The sequence below is a fragment of the Orbicella faveolata genome, unplaced genomic scaffold, assembly GCF_042242905.1.
Source record: "Orbicella faveolata isolate gen_17 unplaced genomic scaffold, um_ofav_v1 contig_26, whole genome shotgun sequence".
Lineage (NCBI taxonomy): Eukaryota > Metazoa > Cnidaria > Anthozoa > Scleractinia > Merulinidae > Orbicella > Orbicella faveolata.
In genome coordinates this window covers 14497501-14512535 of record NW_028301554.1, presented here as the reverse complement: position 1 = coordinate 14512535, position 15035 = coordinate 14497501, and the positions used below count along the sequence as shown (strand labels likewise).

Here is a 15035-nt window from a genome sequence, read left to right as displayed (position 1 = left end):
GGAATTGCATTAGAAATTAGAAAATAAATCAATAAAAACCTAGATTAATTGAATGGCGGCTTTTGTGTGTGTATCGATAAAACATGTTATGACACCTATACAAAAAACAGGGGCACCCAACGACCGTTTTCTCTCTAATGCTGTTAGATGCTGTTTTAGGCTATCTGGAGTACTTTTAAGGCTCTGTAGGTTAATTTTAGGTTGCACTAAAAAAATTTTATCTGTTCGGATATTCTAGGGGAACTTGTGTATTCTCGAATTTATTAGGGCTTTTTTGTCCATTTCCCGAAAACCTTAGGTCTTATCGCCTTTCCGAAAATGATAGCTGACCTTTTTTCGGTACTCAAAACGACATTTTCAACAGTCCGAAAACAACAGACATTAAATTTCTCATATCACGAAAGTTCGAGGTGCCAATTCTCTCAAGAAAATCAGAGGGGATTAAAGGCCTTCCGAACAGATAATTTACCGAAACGATCCGTTGGGTGCCCCTGAAAAAATAGCATGCCACAGTAAAATACGAGACTGTTTCTCTGGAATTCACGTTTTCCTCCAAGTGGTTATATGGAAAACTACAAGAAACGTTATTTCCGGCAAAAAGGCTTTAAGGATTCAGATAATTAAGTTAATTTTCTATACCATACACGTTGCAGTGAGCTCTATCAGATATAAACAAAACAACAACTAGAAATAAATCGAGGAAGGGCGAGATTATCATATATATCTTAGAATAACGTTCAAGTATAAGCGTCGTTTTTATCTCATATGATCATCGTAATGTTGGATTAAACCTGTCTCACTACTAAATTCCTTCTGACAAATCCAACAGGTGAGGCCGCCTCCAACTTTGCTTGAATTTTCTTCCCTCAAAGAAAACAACGTATCAGACTCTTCCCCACCATCAGTTACTGGCTCCTGGAGATGTCTTCTTAGTTGAAAGTGCTGATCAGGCTCCTTGCGTTTTAAAGAACTTTCTGTTGCGTGTCTTTGTTCATGTCGCCTGCAAACTGATGAGCGACTAAAGCACTTTTTGCAATGCTTGCATGAATACGGCTTCCCTCCCGTGTGAGTTCGTTCATGTAGCTTGCAACGTAATGAGTCAGTAAAGTTCTTATCGCAATACTGACAAGTATACGGCTTCAATCCTGTGTGAGTTCGTTCATGTTGCTTGCAATGTCCTGATTGGTTAAAGCACTTTTTGCAATGCTTGCATGAATACGGCTTCTCTCGCGTGTGAGTTCGTTCATGTTGCTTGCAATGTCCTAATTGGCTAAAGCTCTTTTTACAATACTGGCATGAATGCAGCTTCTCTCCTGTGTGAGTTCGTTCATGTTGCTTGCAATTTGACGAGTTAGTAAAGCACTTATCACAATGCTTGCATAAATAAGGCTTCTCTCCTGTGTGAGTTCGTTCATGTTGCTTGCAATGTCCTAATCGACTAAAGCCCTTTTCACAACACTTGCATGAATGCGGCTTCAGTCCTGTGTGAGTTCGTTCATGTTGCTTGCAAGTTCCTGATTGGCTAAAGCCCTTTTTACAATGCTTGGATGTATATGGCTTCTCTCCTGTGTGAGTTCGTTCATGTCGCTTGCAAGTTCCTGATTGGCTAAAGCCCTTTTTACAATGCTTGCATGTATATGGCTTCTCTCCTGTGTGAATTCGTTCATGTTGCTTGCAATTTCCTAATTGGCTAAAGCTCTTTTTACAATACTGGCATAAATACGGCTTCTCTCCTATACAAGTTCGATCGTGCTCTTTGCGAGTTGATTTGCATTTGTGTGCCTTCCGTCGTGTCTTCGTTGCCATCTCCATCAAACCAGGTTATGATCGGCTTAAGTACTGTGCCACTCTAAGTTGAAAAACATTTCTTCCTTCCTTAACACGGATGTTGGACTTGACTCCCTTTCAACGCATCTTGTTAACTTTGCAGTTAGGATGAAGATTTTCGGTGTATTGCTAAAGAAATGGCAAAAAAATGTCATATTAGGTTTTGTTAGTTACCCGCCAATCGAGTTGTGGTGGAGCTGGAAATCAAAAACCTCCTACTTAACGAGTTGGGTTGAAGCCACTCCACAGTAAAGGTCTGACAATGGATTCAACCATACTGATAAACACTAGGCATGTCGCAGAGTCAGATTTTGAAGGAGCTGTACAATGAAGATTAGGCTGTACACAAATTAAGAAAATGCAGCTCTAACCATGCTCTTACAAGCAAATAGATTTCATGCTGTTGGGCGTCTTTTTAGTAATTAGTATTTAGTAGTCTATTTTTACCCAGGCAGAGAGGCCTGGGTTTAAATTTCGGCTCTTTTCTTTTCCTCATTCAGTCACAAATCGCTGTCTGGTCTCTAAAGTGCATGCGTCACCTGTGCATGCATACAGCACAGAAGTTGTCGTCCTGAAAAGTTGGCACAGATTCCATTATTCTCAAGGGCGATGAAATTATATACAAACGAACACACCGTTCGCAGAAGACCAACACTAAACGACTTTAAGGTGGCTCCATAGGGTAATCATTTATCACGTTGCGCGCGCTAGTGTTATGTTTTGAATGCTGTTTTTGCATTCCTTTTTACACACAGTCCTTTCAAACTTAAAATGTGATAAGCAATGATGATATGTTGATTTACTTTCATCTCTGTTAAAATCTTGGCTTTTAATGTTGAATTATAAATGCCAGACAAATGTGTTGTTTACCGTTTTTATGGCTTTATTGATTTTCTTGAATTTCCTTCAGTGAAAATTTCCAAACTTTTTACAGTACATTGAATATGGCAGGATACGAATTTTAAACATGAAAAAAGTAGGGAGTGTACTTTTTTAGATTTTTACAAATTTATGTCTTTTACCGCTGCAGAAAAACTGGTCAGATAGATTTCGCTGAAAAACGTGCTCCAACTAAAGTAAAGTATTTATTACCAGTCTGCTAAATTTTACGGTATTTCACCTCAGGAAATGCGAGAAAATTCACTGTCCGTTTTGCTTTTTGTGCTCATGTTGACATCATAAAATCTCGAAAAACACTGATGTTTTCCTTTGAGCGCGCGCAGGTTACTTGAGCTTTCGTCCTAAGCGCGCATGCGATCGTAAAACTATAGGGAGCCACATTAAGCGGTTTTGGAACGGGTTGGTCTGCAAGCCTTACCAGAGATCAATTTATGAGCGAACATTTTGAGTGAATTTATCAAGAATCATATCATACCACTGAAAGGAGCTATCAATTGGGGCTATCTACTCTTCAACTTGATAAAAAGCATCTTCAGAAACGTCATCGTATTTTTACACATGATCGTGAACCAAGTAGAATCCCAGCACGAACTCAAGAATGTCTGAGCAACAAGAGCAGAAAGGTTAGAGAATTTGTTTACGAATGTATCTGTTCGAGTACACCTAAGTAAAATGCTCTGACAAACTTTGTTAAGTATAATAAAGTTAACATCTCGAACTAAACGATATTTTCTCGTTATTTTCTTGTAACAAGTTCTGTGTCTTTATAGGAATGAAACCCACGTAGCGAATTATTGAACATTTAAGCTGAAAGAAACTGATGTATGTTGATCCCAGCAAAACAATTCTTGGCTTGCACTGTCACGCAATCCTGACGCAATAAAAAAAATTATTTGTCTGAAAACCATTTAGTGGGTAAAGTCAAGAAATTGTTATGTTATAGGAGATTAATAAAGATGATACTTCTCTAATTTTAAAGTCTGTGCGTTTTCCTAAACCTCAGATATTCGGCGAAATATTTTGCAGAAATATACAGAGCCCATGTTGGAGTACCTCCACGGTACACCAACATTGCGGCCGAAAAATAGTGTAAACATCTGGAACCATACTAGCTATCTTGGCGACTGATTATCTGTGCTGAACAGACAAGCATTTACATAAGCACTTTTCCTAATACTTTGACTTCTGAATGGGCTAAAAATCACGAGATAAGTATATGTTTTTCGACAAATGCGTTCCTAGCTCTACGTCGCGCACCGCCATAACTCTGAAATTCAAGATGTCTCGCTTGCTTGAGAAACGCACAAAACAAAGACAAGAGCTGAGGAAAATAGGCTGAAACGTTTATAGGCTGGTATAAAGACCTTGACTCATTTTACGCCCTAAAGACCTGCAAACGAGTAATAAGCTATGAATCGATTCCAAGAAATGCAATCAAAGACCGATCAGACATCGATTCGATTGAATTGCGTACGACTTCAAATGCAGAACATTTAGCTCAATTGCAGTATAGCTAGCTAGTGCTTCTCAGTATAACGACTGCCTGGGTACACGCAGCAAAGAGTCTAGTCTCTCTTCAATCAGGGAGATGAAAATATTTGAGACTATAATCTTGACATCAAACTCTTTCCACTTGGGTAGAAACCACACCCAGGCCCACCCAGGCGAAGCTAGATAGATTATTCCCCAAGAAAAATCTTTCAAAAATTTCGAGAATTCTCGAAAAAATTTCTTGTTGATTGCGAGCTTGTAGATGGCCCACTCACCTCACTGGAATCAGCCATATGCAGTTTGCTTCCAACATTTGTTTGAGGTAGCGGTAGGTCTGGATAAAGTCGGCCTATTCTGCTATTCTGCCCGCTATCAGCTGTTTATTCTGCTCTTATTAATATTTTTAGTAGAGTACCTGGAAATATTTTGCCCTAGCCAAAGTCTAAAGTCTCATTCAGGTGGAAAGCAACACCGTATGCTGCTCTATGCTACGGGCACAGGGATGTGCTCGGTGCATGTGTGGACCAATTTGGTTCGAGTGTAAATTTACCTTTCCTCATTCACAAGAGAGCATTACCATTATTCTCTCTTGTCATTCCCCAATATCAGTGACAGTGCGCTCTTTTTACTCTTAATCTATTCAATGTCACGTAACAACCAGGGTAATACAGTCGAACCTCCAGTTGCGACCACCTCCCGTAAGCGACCATCTCTCCTCAACGACCAGTTTTCCAAAATACCAAAATTTTCCAAGTCAAATCACTATATTTGGAACCTCTTGTTAGCGGCCACCTCTCGTAAACGACCGCGACCACTTTTAGAGCTAAAAGTTTGAAATTATCTTTTGTTTTTAACATCCCGTAAGCGGCCACTGGACAGATAATAGATCGGAAACTGGATTATAAGGTGTTGTAATATTATGGTATTCCTGGATAGCACAAAAGACGGAAATTTCTCAGTGGGAAGTACTTTATTTTTTCTCGAAATTGACGTCTCGTATGAAAAAAACATTTAAAATATGGGTAAGTCTTACAGTTGTTAATGAGGCAGAATGATGATCCAACATGGTCTAAGCTCTCGTAAGCGACCACCTAACCTTGGCATTTTAGGTGGTCGCTTACGGGAGGTTTGACTGTATTACTGACTGTAGTGTGGAAAATGTATCCTGTCTCTGTTCATTGCTGAATTTCTTCTTCTTTTTTAAGTTTATTATCAGACCCTTACCAGCATGTTGTAATTCGTATTTGCCAAAATTATTATTTATCTCCTTTGCAGCTGCAGTTTCCAAAGGAAAGACACTGGAACTAGGAGGAATATAGGAACATGACGATGTACACTTTACTTCTTGAGTATCGCGTATTTGTAAATTTTTTTGTTTATAGTGTTCTTAGTAACGTAACCACTCATTTAGATTTTCTTGAAGCTCGATCCTGAAAGATTACTTTCTAATCCGGAAATATGAGGGAACTGAAGGCAAATTGACAACGGTTACCCTAAACACATGGTTAGAAATTAAACGGGGGTTGGATTTCTGCAAACGAAATCAAGCTAATTATTACATCGAATACGCTCTTATAATCTTCCATTACTGCCAGTTAAATTACAAAATTAAATTAGAATTTTGCGATTTTAAAAAGTCCACTGATTGGTTTTTCAAGGAAGATCTAACGATCAATGAGTTGAAAGACTTACTCATATTACTTCAATTTTCAACCACTATTTATAGCTTAGACCCCTTATACTAAACAGCGATGTCAAAGGGCCGATTGTTTAAACGATTTTTAGTTGACATTTCAGACCGACGTGGTTATAGCAATAGTTTAGATCAACAGACACCCTGCTACATCACGTGTTACCACGGTCTACGCACGGGGCAGGGGGGACCCCATGGGAAAACGGCAGCGACCCTCCTCGTCTCTGAATAACAGTCTTCAGACTTGAGGCGCGTCACTTGATACGTTTTCATCCAATAGAAAACTGCTCTTCTTCCGTTTTGGTTATCTTCTGCTAATCAAGGGTAGAGAGTTTAAGTGTAACCATCGCTAGATGAACTGTTTATACAACCGGCCCAATGCAGTGATTTACTAACAAAAAACTATTTATTACTACAGTAAGCAATGTATACTACATTAACAAAGGTCATTATCTCAACAAAACTTCATTCACCTATAAACTCTACAGATAAAAAATGTACACCTTGTTCTAAACAAAGTACTGTTTGATAAACGCATAAGCAAGACTAACAACTAGGAAACAGACCGGGGGAGTACTCCCAAAAAAATGTGGTGGCGGTGTGCGGCCCGCTCCCCAAAACCCTTACCTTATTTAAGACCAAAATCTACAATCTTCCCTACCCTATTTATGACCTGACCAAAAATTCGATACCCTTTTTATGACCGTTGCGGCTGACAAAGTTGCCTTAAACATAATTTTTGAAGGGCTTTTGTTTATGGGCTTATCGATAATGATGAAAGAATAGCTTCTTCTAAAAAACAATTCAAGACTAGAGTACAAAAACCATACCCTATTCAAGACCAAAATGGCCAAAATTGATACCCTATTTATGACCAAGACAGCTGAAAAACCATATCCTTTGGGGCCGCACATACCTATATAGCCCATATAAGGGAGTACCCCCCCCCCCGGAACACAGAGAGCCTTAGCGTTTACTCATGTCGACAAAAAGCTAAAAATGCTGGAAGAAAAAGAAAGCAAATATTTTACGCTAAAGTCCATTCTTTAATAAAACAGGCTGTGAAACTACTAGAAAAGTCTCAACACTACTCGTGCGGGACCATAAAAACTTATGCCCCATTCACACCAACAGAACCAGTTTGTCGATTACACTTTGCAATCATTTTAAGAAGACAAATTTCAAGCCACTTTGGTAACATGTTTAAATCAAACAGATTTTTACCTTGTTAAGTTGTGCTATGTTAACAGTATGAACAACTAGTTTTTAACCTTGTTAAAGTAGACCACTTTTAAACATGTTTTTAAAACATGTTGGTGTGAACGAGGTATAAGTCGTGTATCAATTTAATTAGAACTTACACTAACATTGAACATTCACAGAACAGTTTATAACCTATTTCTGAGCCTTTCTGAGCTCTACTCCATTGTCTGATTAACAAAGAGACGTTTCGACTGCTTATTGCTAGTACCTCTCTTCATTTGTGAGGAAAACGTTCACTGTTGCAGTCAAATTTGTATCGTACTGCAATGAACTCACTCAGCAAATGAAATGAGGATAAATACTTCCGTAAATACATGTACCTAACGTCTGTATTAACATTACTCGCTTCAGTATATATAACTGGTTAAGAAAACTATTCACGATAATACATTATGCAGCAATAGTACGACCAAATTCTCTATTTGGAAAGCACACAGGCGCCAGCAGAGTCCACAGGTAGAGTGCAAAGCCAAGCCAGCAGGAAACGATCTTGACCCACAATGAGCCCGCGGTCCTCTGAAAGTTCTTCAAATTACTACCCTGGGGACTAGAGAGGAGAGGAGAATGTTACACTGAAGCTATGACAGGTAATGTCGTAATCCAACATAACGATAGTATGTTTAACATACAGGTGGGGATGTGACTCAAGTAACAAAAATTTTACTTTTGTTCCCGTGACTGTAACCAATAGGCCATTTCCGAGTTGCCTTTTGCCACTGCGACAAAACCAACCTTCGTGCGAAACCATTCATACGAAACTGTCTTTCCCCTACAGGTTCATTTTCATGCAAAGCAAACTCATTTTGATATGAAAGGTTTTGCACGAGGCCTCGTTTTGAAACAGAGGCAGAAGCGAACTCGGAAATCGCTTATTACGTTTTGTGATTTGTGCTTTCCTTACTCTTCTGACGAGTTTAAATCAATATCTTCTTTGTTCCAGATTTATCACCATAATTCCGCAAGAGAGAAAATACCGAGTTTGAAATCACTTAGACTACGAGTAGTCCCTCTTTCGCTTAGTACGTCGTTCGTGACAGGAAAGAAAACCGCGAGAAAAAAATGGCCACGCAAACCTCTCGCCCCCAGGAGTTCGCGCGGCCATTTTTTTCTCGCGGTTTTCTTTCGCGTCGTGCACGACGAACAAACCGAAAGAGGGACTACTCGTAGTCTAGAAATCATTTGACCTAAAATGTACTTTACACCAGAACAAGCACAGCAAGCAAGGTAAGTCTTCAAGAGCCACAGTGACCTTAAACTGTTGGTGTTTAAATCCGCTTTCTGTAGCATGAAGCGACTAGCAGTATTTCGATTTCTCCCTCGATAGGATGCTAGTCCATCACAGGATACTCCTCCCCCGGAATTTTGTCAAGTTGGCCTAACAGTGCACCGGTAACTACTTACGCTCCCGGGGGTGGAGAGCCCTGACACTGAGAAGACAGTGTCCCACCAAAGAACACAATCCAGGGACCTTCCATGATCAGGAGTCCACCGCGCTAATCATTAGACCGTTGCTTCTCCCACATCTACATTACGGTCTCCTACATGTATTAACAATTTAGATCCTCATTAATGTTAAACATAAACAAAGACGCTGCATAACGTTTCTCCGCGGGATCACCACTCATCTCTGTGGGGAGCGAAATAGCACGTATCTCCCCCAGTTTTTCCGGGGCCATATTTTCCCTTAGCCTCCCACCCCGGTCTCTTACGCAGACGCCCTTATGGCTCGACAGGCAATCCTTCCTCCCCAAAGAAAAGATTGCGTGACGACGAGCCATAAGGACGTCTGTGTAATAGGCAATTTTTTACTTTAAAATTTGTTTTTTGGACTTCTCGCTGAGGAAAAGTGTGCGCTCATACCGTGAACAATGTCAGGCTCGATAGGAACTTACCTGTACCAATTTGTCAGCATCATCATGATGTACAAGGAAGCCAGGAAGTAAATAAAGTGAAAGAAGGAGTAATTGTAAGCCACACCGTCATCTTCATCACTTATCACTTGCTGACCTCCTTTCTCCTCATCACCTGAAACATAAACACAAGCACTTCTCAATTATGGGTACAGTGAATCGCAGCTTTACTTAGGAGTGAGTGCCATAATGAAGTCCTAAATCATAAACTAAGATCGCTGACATCTTAGGAAAACGTTTTAGAAACTAAATTTTAACTTGTCAGTTTGTAATCCGTCTCTGTCCAGGGTTGCCACCCACCGGAACGAAAACTACGTGCATCGAAACGCAGGGAGGAAACCCGCAAAACTGGGCTCGGAACAAGGCGAAAACTAACAACAAACTCAATCCACTCATTATGCCGGGTCCAGGATTCGAACCCGGGCCACAATGATGGGAGGCAAGCGCTCTTAACACTGCATCACCTCTTATATTACGCTTGCATCACCCTACATCAGCCATACATCAGCCATACATCATTCCCCGCGTCACCACCAACACCTTAGCAGCCCATCCTATTTAGACTGTTTTGATTTGCAAGTTATTTTGTAATGTTATTCGACGAAGAAAGCTATCCTTTGCTCTAAATAGATGTAACACAGTTTTCATTTAAATGTCGTAAAACCAAAACCAAAACAATCACAATGGCCAACCACGATAAAAGGAAACAACATTATGAATCACTGAGAATGCGGAGCTGTCGCTTCTGCTTGTTCTGAAAGGACATTGTGCACTTGACTCTATTTAACAATTAGATTATGAGTTTGAGATTTCTATCACACATAGAAATCATGAGCGACTAATAATTTAATTGTTTTAGTATAAATCAACGAGTCGTTCCAAACTTTATTTAAATCCTCTTCACAGACACTTTGAAAACGCAAAGAAGCCGCCGCCGACCACACCCACTGCTAGCTTACTCGCTATCTACAACAGAATCGATAGTAGCGTAGCCAATACGAGAACGTCATTTGCGATAAAACGCTGGTGGATTTATACTACAAGGTATCACACCCTTTCTGCTTTTGCATATAGTGTACAGCAACTTATCACATTTTTTTCAATTTTTTCAAATTTGTAATACGCAAAACATCATAAACTAAACATTTACAGCCTACCTGTATTGGAACTAGTACCACTTGATGGTGCCAGTCTATCAGCACTCCCAACAGTTCTTAGACTGCAGAGGCAAAACAGAGATAAAAACAGAGTGAAGATCGCTGTACCGTTGCCACTCGATGAAATTGTTGGTTAATTCTTGACAACCTTTTTACGTCCTTTTTGACAGCTTACTGGTGGTCCCCGTTCAGATTAGCAAATTTACCAATATTGATAACTCCACCAGCAAGTTATGCATTTTGACTGCATGACCAGTTGAAACCAAATTCATCAGGACGTTGTCAAAAAGATGCCAAAAAGGTGTCAAGAACTGGCCACAATACATTGATCTTCACTGAAATGCTCAAGCTTACAACATTATGACTTGGCAATTATTGCATGATCACTTCATAAATGAAAGAGAAATCTGAGCTGGTATCATCTCGTCCTTTGTGGTACCGTTACTGGGGACAACGTGGTGACTTATCATTTGTTGTCTCCAGTAAAAGTCCCACAAGTGACTGCAAGATCAGACTCGCCTTAATTTCTTCTCAGTTTATTAAGACTAGTGATGAAGGGGTCACCCTGTTTAAATATCGATTATTATTATTATTATTATTATTATTATTATTATTATTATTATGAATAACCAAATCATAAACTGTAAACTTGGGTATTACATTGAAGACTGAAGTACCGCTGCACTTGACAACTTTCTTTAAAGTTCGTTAATTAGGTAGCAAATATTAAATTTGTCAGCTTATGATTAAATAGACAGCAGAACAAATTTTCCCAAAACCACCAAATTCATGCATTGTACTTCATTTGAATGATTTATTGGCAAATGTACTGTCACTAACCTTGAGTAAATAACAAGAATGAACATAATGGCGAGTCCAACAACTAAGGCAAGCGTCTCAGAGTTTTCAATTGTTCCTAACGATGAACCGCAAAGGGCTTGACTGGTGCTGTTACCTCCTTGAGAAAAGAAAAAAAGAAAAAGAAAAAAGAAAAGCCACCCGGCAGAAGTCAAAACAAAAATGACTCCTCTAGTTACCATATGTTAGACCAAACTTTCACTATCACTGAACATTTCACAAAAGTTGTAGCAGGCGCAGCGGCCTAATGATTAGTGAATTAGTCTCTGGTTTGAGCGCAGACTGGGGTCATTGTGTTGTGTTCTTGGGTAAGACACTGAACTCCCACAGTGCCTCTCTCTACCCAAGTGCATAAATGGATACTGTCAAATTGTAGGGCAACCTGATAGAATACAAAAGAGAGGTCATAGTGGGTCCCATCCTGCTCCACAAATTAACTTGATCAACACACACAATGTACGTGAACTTATTTTGTTTGCTGAGGACAACAATTTGTAGAATAATCAGGTAAACATTTCCATACCTTCATCAAGGGGTTTATTGGCAAGAGCAGACAAGGTCAGGTAGCTTGCATACAACGAGATGATGGATGCCTGCAGAAGACCTGACTTGGGTTGCACTGAAAAAAAGATTGCAATCTCTCAGTAACATATTAAAAGTTATAATATACTTTATTAAAAACAGGATCATTGGATAATGCAATTCAAGAGTTTTCAATGGCTTAAGTCATTATGGTATATGAGCAATTATACCATGCTCTACAAATATGGTAAGCGTACTCTGGTAATTTGAGGGGCATTTTTACTTTTATTTTATAAAAAGTTTTGATTCTATATTTTAGGGGCATTTTTTTCAGATCATTTCATATTATATATCAAATTAGATTAGATAAGATTAAGATTAATTTAGATAAGATCAGATTAGATTAGATCAGTTTAGACTAGTTTAGATTACATTAGATCACAGATTAGATTAGTTTAGATAAGATTAGATAAGATCAGTTTAAATTAGATAAGATTCAATCAGATGAGATAAGATTAGTGGATTCGATTAGATAAGATTAGATTAGATTGGATTAGATTAGATACAATTGAATGATCTGTTCACTGATTAGAAGTGGAACAATGTTTTTGGCCTTCCCAAAAATTACAGCTCATTTTGCAGGTTTGCAAGTTAAACCTTGATCTGAAAACCACAAATTAAAGTAAATGTACTGAGGATTTAAATCACCTTCTTGAATCTTAGGGAGAACTGAAATCACAGAGAGCACAATACACATGATGAAGTTGAAGCTGATGAGGAACTTGTTGAGATGACAGCCATTTGTCTGCAAAAACAATTATAATTATTATTATTAGATTATAGTGAATAAAAAACCACTGCAGTTCTGGTAACTTAATAGGTAATGCACTCTGCAATAATAATCTTTGAATAAGGTTAAGTAGACACTTCATACCAGGGTTTTTGTAAGGAAAATTCTAACCACTAATCTTGAGCAGTAGCATAATTTATTCAAATTATGCTACTCTGTAAATTCCAGGGTAAATAAAGTTTATGACGATCATGATGATAATAATGATGATGTAACTTACTGAGCATTTTGTTTACACGTACTAATAATATACATGAAAAAATTACTCGATTCTGATTGGCTGAGAGCAGTGCAGTTCAAGTGTAACACCAGTGCAAAAAGTGTAACACCGGTGCAAAAAGTGTAACACCAGTGCAAATTACACATCATAATTCTGAGTTATGATTGGCTGAGAGACAAAAGGAAATTTTCTATGCCAGTGATATCACATAAAATGATGAAAATTTTTTGCAGAAAATTTGAAAAAAGTTTTCTCGAATGAGAAAAAATGGCTTCAAGAAAGATCTTCCGGCACCTCCTCCATGCGAATTTTTTCATGTTTATATTATTAATAAGTAATCATACAGTTTTTCTCATTCAATTTGGAATTAATTTGCACTTGTGAGTTTTTCAAAAAGCTGAAATTGCACTTGCCAAAGCGGCTCGTGCAATTTCAGTTTTTTGAAAAACTCACTCGTGCAAATTAATTCCAAATCAAACTCGAAACTGTATGATTACCTATACAAATTGTATGTTATTTTGTACCCTAAGTTTGCTTTTTAAAATATTTCTTGAGAACAAAATATAATTTCTAATAACTAAACTGCTGAAATTAGCAAAGTGTGTATTTAAACCCTCAAGAAATGGCTTCAATGTTGCTACAGAGGCATTTCTAGAGACATTATTTCCTTTATTTTTGATTTTTAATTGAATATCTGGTTTGTTTTTGGAATAATTGAAGTATGTACCTAGAAGTATAGTCGAACCTCGATCATCCATACCTCGATTATCCAGACTTTTTCATCAGTCCCAATTTTGTCATGAATATTTCTTAGTCATGACCAAGATCCCTAGCAATATTCTTTTTAAAACTATGGCATTGAAAAGTGCAGTCAAAAGTGAGTTTGTTTTGTTTTTGAGGAGCAAAAGCAGTGCTTGCACGCATTGTATTTGCTCCTCCTTCAAGATGTACCATAGACCATATTGTTTTCCAAGCAATTTGTAAAAGTGTTGTTTCATGATTAAATGTTGCTTTATTTAGACAGTTTTGTTCTTCATTAATCTTCATATTTTCGATTATCTGGAGCCTTGATTATCTGGACTATTTCACTAAGTCCCAATGAGTCCGCATAATCGAGGTTCAACTGTACAGAGTTTTTAATCCCAAGTACATATACCATGTACTATCAAAATGCACCATTTTTATTTTTGTCCCAGTTCCCTCGCTGAAATTGATTATAAAATTACTAAGGACTACAAAATGACCCTTCTATTGTTTCTAAAACCAAAAATCCTCTTACTAACCTCTGTGAAGAAGACATAGGACAGGATAAATCCAGTCAATGCCAAAGCGTAAAACACGAACATGAAGAGAAACAGCACTGTGAACAAAAAGATCAGATTGCTGATTAACCCGCCAGTACTAAGCATGACCAAAATCTAATTTCACCTTACCAATACCATATGAATCAGTTTTACCTACATTGGTGGTGAGAATTAGGATAATCATCATGTGAGAAACGCTAAGACTCTAAAGGGACACATGTGCATTTCCCAAAAATTCAGTCATGAGTTGCAATTTACAAAATACAAAGGGTGGCAATAGTCCTTCAAAAACCATGGTTCGCAAAAATTTTTCGTCCATCTTTCAGTTGGGGACTAGATGTATGCAGCCAGGATTTGAAAAGTGGGCATCCAAAACGTGCCATAGGGCTTGCTCAAACAAACAATTTATAAGGCAACATGTGAAAAATAAAACTACTTTCTTTAATAAGTGGCCATCAGGACGCCTGGACGCCCATCTGGCTAAAAGCTTAGCACCAAACATATCAATTACTTAGTAATACATGATTTATGTATTGTCAAAAGGTCTAGACAGCAGCAGGCAAGTCATAATTTAAGAACATTGACAACAATTTTGATAATTACAAAAAGTGTTTTGACAGATTTTCTGTCATCTTCAGTTATAAATGATAATTCTATCATGTGACTAAGAGACAGGAGATCCCATGAGATAGCACAGCACATGCGCTAGATCATTGCATGCTTTGCGCTAGAAAGCGAAGGACCTACGCTACGATTTGCCACAACTTTGGTCAAAAATTCTTTGAAAATTCAAATGAGATATACGAAGCACATCTCAACACACGTAGGCGAGCCAACGTGGTTGGCTTAACAAGCACCTGACTTATTGTTTTATTGCCCTTCAACGTAGAGCAATTTCATGTTTCCCGCCACAAGATGTACTGTCATGGCAGATGAAGAATCTTCGGAGGCTATTTTAAATGTCACTGCTTATCCAGATGTATGAACTATCTTTGCTGAATTGCTTGGTGAAGTGAAGAAGATGAATGAAAATTTCACTA

At 38.3% G+C, this 15035-nt stretch overlaps 2 protein-coding genes and 1 pseudogene across 2 annotated transcripts in view; 1 reads left to right on the top strand and 2 right to left on the bottom strand.

Moving 5' to 3' along the window:
* Positions 1-584: 584 nt before the first annotated feature.
* LOC110043949 (uncharacterized) lies at positions 585-2124 on the bottom strand. The gene has a single exon (XM_089295686.1). The coding sequence runs from the start codon at positions 1810-1812 to the stop codon at positions 757-759; it is 1056 nt and encodes a 351-aa protein (XP_089151812.1). The 5' UTR covers positions 1813-2124; the 3' UTR covers positions 585-756.
* A 3045-nt stretch (positions 2125-5169) lies between these two features.
* LOC110043953 (putative serine incorporator) overlaps positions 5170-15035 on the bottom strand; it is an 18615-nt gene continuing 8749 nt past the window's right edge. The window contains exons 7-13 of the mRNA XM_020749458.2: positions 13975-14051; positions 12330-12426; positions 11623-11718; positions 11082-11199; positions 10242-10303; positions 9067-9199; positions 5170-7721 (exon numbers count right to left, since the gene is read on the bottom strand). Of these exons, the coding sequence (XP_020605117.2) occupies positions 7565-7721; positions 9067-9199; positions 10242-10303; positions 11082-11199; positions 11623-11718; positions 12330-12426; positions 13975-14051 (740 nt within the window). The 3' untranslated portion in view covers positions 5170-7564. The remainder of the gene's footprint in view (positions 7722-9066; positions 9200-10241; positions 10304-11081; positions 11200-11622; positions 11719-12329; positions 12427-13974; positions 14052-15035) is intronic.
* Positions 15002-15035, top strand: part of LOC110043954 (uncharacterized) — a 961-nt pseudogene continuing 927 nt past the window's right edge.